Source organism: Electrophorus electricus, chromosome 22 (genome assembly GCF_013358815.1).
Source record: "Electrophorus electricus isolate fEleEle1 chromosome 22, fEleEle1.pri, whole genome shotgun sequence".
NCBI classification, from domain to species: domain Eukaryota; kingdom Metazoa; phylum Chordata; class Actinopteri; order Gymnotiformes; family Gymnotidae; genus Electrophorus; species Electrophorus electricus.
In genome coordinates, this window is record NC_049556.1 from 2,478,554 (window position 1) to 2,484,859 (window position 6,306).

A 6,306-nucleotide genomic window follows, 5' to 3' on the forward strand; every position below is an offset into this window, starting at 1 on the left:
GGATGATCTGGGAGTGGAGGAGCTGCTCCATCGTCATGCTGACTGAGCTGGAGGAGAGAGGACAGGTAACGGAGTGGACGGGTGACGGAGCGGATGGTTTGAGCGCAAAGGTGACGGAGCGGACGGGTGACGGAGCAGACGGTTTGAGGGCAGAGGTGACGGTTTGAGGGCAGAGGTGACGGTTTGAGGGCAAAGGTGACAGTTTGAGGGCAAAGGTGACAGTTTGAGCGCAAAGGTGACGGAGCGGACGGGTGACGGAGCGGACGGTTTGAGGGCAGAGGTGACGGTTTGAGGGCAGAGGTGACGGTTTGAGGGCAAAGGTGACAGTTTGAGGGCAAAGGTGACGGTTTGAGGGCAAAGGTGACGGAGTGGACGGGTGACGGAGTGGACGGGTGACGGAGTGGACGGTTTGAGGGCAGAGGTGACGGTTTGAGGGCAGAGGTGACGGTTTGAGGGCAAAGGTGACGGTTTGAGGGCAAAGGTGACGGTTTGAGGGCAAAGGTGACGGAGTGGACGGGTGACGGAGTGGACGGGTGACGGAGTGGACGGGTGACGGATAGGGGGCCGAGGTAAAACGGGGGACGGGTGACTTTCTCTTATTTATTTTGAGGTTTTGCTTCTAATCATTTGGTTAGGGAAAAGAGAGAGAGAGAGAGAGAGAGAGAGAGAGAGTTATCACTTTTATTAGTAATTCTGTTAATTGCTTTGGCAACGGATATTAATTACAATTAATTAATGACTGTAAGGCATCAAATGTTTGGAAACAGCTACACCCGCTAGTAGGAGTGTTGCACGTTAGCAGCATCACCTCTGCCAGCATAAGAGACAGTGAGTGACACACGCCCTGTTCCTGACTGCTTTCTCTGAATCTTAAGAGCTCTGGTGATACACATGAATTATTGCTTGTATATATAATCATGATGTCAGTAAAGCACGCTGAAATAAACTGAAAAGGAGAAAGAGATGAAATTTCTGTGCCTTTTTTTGTAGTTCATACTGTAAGTTCTGATGCTGGTGTGCTAATCCCAACTCTGGCTCAGTGGCGCCACCTTGTGGGTGACTGCCTTTGAGGCACAATAAACACCCCCCTCTCTCTCTGTGTGTGTGTGTGTGTGTGTGTATGTCTGTGTGTGTGTCTGTCTGTGTGTGTGTGTGTCTGTGTGTGTGTGTGTGTGTGTGTGTGTGTGTGTGTGTGTGTGTGTGTGTGTCTGTGTGTGTGTGTCTGTGTGTGTGTGTGTGTGTGTGTGTGTCTGTGTGTGTATGTCTGTCTGTGTGTGTGTGTGTGTATGTCTGTCTGTGTGTGTGTGTCTGTGTGTGTGTGTCTGTCTGTGTGTGTGTGTGTGTGTGTGTGTGTGTGTGTGTGTGTGTCTGTGTCTGTGTGTGTGTGTGTGTGTCTGTGTGTGTGTGTGTGTGTGTGTGTGTGTCTGTGTGTGTGTGTGTGTGTGTGTGTGTGTGTGTGTGTGTGTGTGTGTGTGTATGTCTGTGTGTGTGTGTGTGTGTGTGTGTGTGTGTGTGTGTGTGTGTCTGTGTGTGTGTGTGTGTGTGTGTGTGTGTGTGTGTGTGTGTGTGTGTGTGTCTGTGTGTGTATGTCTGTCTGTGTGTGTGTGTGTGTATGTCTGTCTGTGTGTGTGTGTCTGTGTGTGTGTGTGTGTGTGTGTGTGTGTGTGTGTGTGTCTGTGTCTGTGTGTCTGTGTGTGTGTGTGTCTGTGTGTGTGTGTGTGTGTGTGTATGTCTGTGTGTGTGTGTGTGTGTGTGTGTGTGTGTGTGTGTGTGTCTGTGTGTGTGTGTCTGTGTGTGTGTGTGTGTGTGTGTGTGTGTGTGTCTGTGTGTGTATGTCTGTCTGTGTGTGTGTGTGTGTATGTCTGTCTGTGTGTGTGTGTCTGTGTGTGTGTGTCTGTCTGTGTGTGTGTGTGTGTGTGTGTGTGTGTGTGTGTGTGTCTGTGTGTCTGTGTGTGTGTCTGTGTGTCTGTGTGTGTGTGTGTAGGAGAAGTGTGTGGCGTACTGGCCTAGGGATGGGGTTATGGTGTGTGGGGACATGGCCATTGAGCTGAAGAGAGATGAGGAGTGTGAGAGCTACACTGTGAGAGACCTGCTAGTGACCAACAACAGGGTGAGTGCACACACACACACACACACACACACACACACACACACACACACACAGACATATACACACACACACACACACACATATACACACACACACACACACACACGCTGATATTACGCTTATTCTCCTCTCATACGCCTTGTAACACCATCATTCTCCTAGTGCTGCAGGACTTCCCAGAATGCCCTGCTGCACAGAGTGAGCTGGGCGAGACACAAAAGCCCACAGCCCTACGGGGGAGGAGGAGTGTTTCGGTCTCCCACATCTTCATTCTCTTTCTCTCCTTCTCTTCCACGCCGCCTCTCCATCGTCCTTTTCCCACTCTCTCTCCGTCTCTCTGTAGGAGAACAAGACCCGCGCCGTGCGTCAGTTCCACTTCCACGGCTGGCCCGAGGTCGGCATCCCCACGGACGGGAAGAGCATGATCGACATCATCGCCGCTGTGCAGAAGCAACAGCAGCAGTCTGGAAATCACCCAATCACTGTTCACTGCAGGTAAGCCCCGCCCAACCCACCAGTCAGGAGGCGGAGTCAGAAACGCATAGGAAGCGGCGCACACGGCTGACATACAAGTCGATTTAAAAAAAAAAAAACCCCCCCAAAAAAAACAAAACAAGCAAAAAAATCCCAAAACCTATGTGTGCATGCGTGCGTGTGTGTGTCAGTGCCGGGGCGGGCCGCACGGGGACGTTCTGTGCGCTGAGTACGGTCCTGGAAAGGGTTAAAGCAGAGGGGATTCTGGACGTGTTCCAGACCGTCAAGAGCCTTAGACTTCAGAGGCCCCACATGGTGCAGACACTGGTGAGTATGCGCACACACAGATGTAGATTTAACAAAAAAACGTTTTTGAACCTTTTTCCTTCAAACTCGGGTCGTCTACCTGGGAGCTCGAGGGCCCTGCATAGTATCTTAGCTGTTCCCAGGACTGCAGTCTTCTGGACGGAGATCTCCAGACGTTTCTCCTGTGATCTGCTGGAGCCGTTCTCCCAGTTTGGGGGTCACCAGCACTCCGTTTACCTCAGTTGCCTGCACCTTCCTCGTTCCTGAAGCTGCTTAGCCGTTACCGTCTTGACTGTTTGTATCTGGACATTTTCCCGCTCTGAGCTTGGAACTTCCAGCCCGTGTTCGGCACGGGTGTTGGTTATGGCGCTCCCTGTACGCTCCCTGCCTGTGCTGCCGGCTTGTCTCGGAGGTCTGCATCTGCGGTCCAGCCTGGCGTGTCCGATCCCAGAATCTGCTGATCTCGTATTCAGAGGGTTGCTCTTCCCATGATGCTCCCGCTTCTTCAGGTTTCTGCTGTCCCAGGTTGTCACTAAGCTCTCCATCGCTCGGGGCCGTCTTCCTGGTGTACTCCTGGATCTCAGTCGCTGTATCCGGGACGGGGGCCCTCTCCTCGTAACCCTCCGAGCGCGCTTATCCAGTCCGAGTGACGCCGTTGCTGTGTTCTGGCGAGATGGGTTAGTGAGTCGGCGTCTTGTTCGCTTCTGGAGTGTAGCTTGACGTTGTCCGTGTACAGGAGGTGGCGGAGCTCTTGATGAAGGCTCTTGGAGGCCCATTGGTGATGTCTAGACGGTCCGGCCTTGGGCTAACCGCTCAGGGTTGGGTCCGCCCGTTAGCAGCTGGTTCATACGGAGTGCAGTCGGCTTCCTCGGCCAGCAGGCGTGGACCACTTCGTGGTCTGGAGCTGAGACCCTTGCTTGGATACCGGCAGGCATGATGGTTACTGGGTCCTGTTCCAGGAGGATGTGGTGGTCTGCTCTCAGGTTCTCTATTCACTGGAGTTTGTGGTTGTGTGATGCATCTCCACATCTCCTAGCTGCACGCGTGCGCCCGTGCAGGGAAATTCAGAATTTTAGTGAAGTGCATGGAGTTTCCAGAGAAACAGGATGTTTCAGACAGGGGTCCATCACCACCTGTGCAAGAAGATCTCTCACACACACACACACACACACACATACACACACACACACAGCCTCAGACTACATTTGTTACTAATGTATTTTAAATGGATTAAAGTTAGCAGTATTCGTAGTAACAGTTTTTGATGTCTGACCTCATCTCTGTAGTTCTTTCTGCTTTGTCCATATGTTGATTGTCATTTATATTTAATTCCCTTCTGATTGGCTGATTCCTCTTTTCCCCCCCCCATCCCATACAGGAGCAGTATGAATTCTGCTACAAAGTGGTCCAGGAATACATCGACGCCTTCTCTGACTACGCCAACTTCAAATAGCGCCCCTATGGACTGAACATGAGCCTCCTTCCTCAGCCTCTCTTACTCTCTCACACACACACACACACACACACACACACACACACACACACACACACACACACACGGACCAACGGGCTGTAATTACAGAAACAGGAACAGAACTTTCAGGATGGATGAGGAAGAGAGAGACACTGTTTATGGTTGGACTAGGACGAACCCCCGCCCCCCAAACTAAAATCAGAGATGCCTTCTTGAGTATTTTGTAACGTTCTTGTTCGTACATTCCTCTTCATGGGTCACCCCCGTGTAAATACGCTTCCTGTCCTGCAGTTTTGTTTTTGCAATCAGTTCTAGACTGTCTTTTCATAGGTTCCAGGTATCTGGATGCACACACAGCCCTGCGATCGCGACTCCGATCGGCGTGCAGGACGAACGGCCGCCCCCCACCCCCCGTCCCGCCGGCCGCTCACTCCCGATTGGCTGTTTGCCCGCAGCCATGCGTTGCCGCTCGCTTCGGCTCGTCGTGACCGGGAACGCCGCTCCATCCGGGAACGCCGCTCCATCCGCCGTTTGTCCGAGGAGGTTTGCTGTGATCTCCTCTCGAGCCAGTGGGGGCGACAGAGTCCTTTGTTCGTTACTGCCCCCTACTGTCCATTCCGGGTTAGTCACATTTGAGAAATACTTTTAACACTCCTTGAGCCAGTGAAACATAAACGAGCCTCTCTGCTCTGCTTGGTTACTGGTTCTTTGTTTACTTGTTTAGTAGTAAATTTGCCCCAAGCGTTTGAGAGACAACCAAGTGTCGTTCGAGCGATGATGGACAAGGATGTGAACGCGGCTTGTTCGGCTGTTTGTTTGGTTTGTTTGGTTTTTTTTTTTTGCTGTAGAAATTCCGTGAATGAGCTCGCATCCCAGATAAAATGGTGGACAGCGTGGATGACTGATGGCAGAATGTTTAGATGGCAGAGCCCCTGACTACAGAGATTTGATCAGAGAAGCACTGAGACACAGTAGCCCAGCATTGTGAACTGTTTTCTGACCTCAGCCTGGTCTGAGTCCTTTACCTGTAAATCCACACGTGTGTGTTTGAGATCAGCGCTGTATGTAACCTCCTCAGACACTCATCCCCCTCGCTGATGAGGAAGACCATTTTAGGACACTGAATGTCTCAGAGGGAGACTGACACACCTACTCATTCTGTCCAAATAGAGGGTGTGTGTGGTTGGGTGTGTGTGGGCAGAGTAAGCATACTCCGATAGATGTTCTGATCCCCTGAAACCGAACTGGTACCTTCTCTATGAAACATTGTGCCAGTACCCCTCTGCAGTAGCAAACCTTGCCTTTCCCACGTAACCCCTGACAGTGCCCCGTCTCGGACGCGCAGTGGTGGGTTCCGCCCCGACAACAAGCCCCTCCCATTATGCAGAGTCCCTCCCCTGTAGCCTGGCATGGACCCCGCCTCCAAGCAAGTGCCTCACCAGTTCTCCGCTATACCTTACCGCTGTTTGCTGAATGTCCTGTTGTAGCCTGGTTATGACCTCAGTGTTCACTGCTCCCAAATCTCGGAACATATTCTCGTGTTCTCTCAGTCGGTCCTCTGCAATCCCTCTCAATCTGTACTGACTGCTGAAATGGGTTTGTTTTGTTAGTTTTTGTTGTTGTTCTCTGTGACTAGAACTTTCGTTCTGGCTGCTAAATGTTCCAGGTTGCCCTCGGGTCCCTGTCCCTGTTGTGTAGAATGTTCCAGAAATCATACAGTTGAAGATTTTCCATCAGTTCTAATCAGAGGTCACGCATGTGGATTCCTTGCTGATTGGTGGCCAGCGTTGGGCCGGGGTGCTCACTCTGGCTCGCGCTGATGAAACGCGCCGCCGCACCCGAGCAACATCTCACTGAGCCTCAGAACATGGCCTGGTCTCCCAAGGTCAAGTCACGACGGTCGCCGTAAGGTAGTCGAGGGTTTCAGTATGAACACATTCTG

General features: G+C 51.8%; 1 protein-coding gene across 3 annotated transcripts in view; it reads left to right on the forward strand.

The window, feature by feature from the left end:
* Positions 1–5,955, forward strand: part of ptpra (protein tyrosine phosphatase receptor type A) — a 24,597-nt gene extending 18,642 nt beyond the window's left edge. For 2 of the 3 annotated variants that reach the window (XM_027027037.2, XM_027027038.2), the window contains 5 exons: positions 1–65; positions 1,985–2,110; positions 2,454–2,605; positions 2,776–2,911; positions 4,269–5,955. The exon at positions 1–65 is cut by the window's left edge and continues 70 nt beyond it. In XM_027027037.2, coding sequence (XP_026882838.2) covers positions 1–65; positions 1,985–2,110; positions 2,454–2,605; positions 2,776–2,911; positions 4,269–4,343 — 554 coding nt within the window. In that variant the 3' untranslated portion in view covers positions 4,344–5,955. The remainder of the gene's footprint in view (positions 66–1,984; positions 2,111–2,453; positions 2,606–2,775; positions 2,912–4,268) is intronic. The other variant, XM_027027039.2, reaches the window with a different exon arrangement.
* Positions 5,956–6,306: the final 351 nt, after the last annotated feature.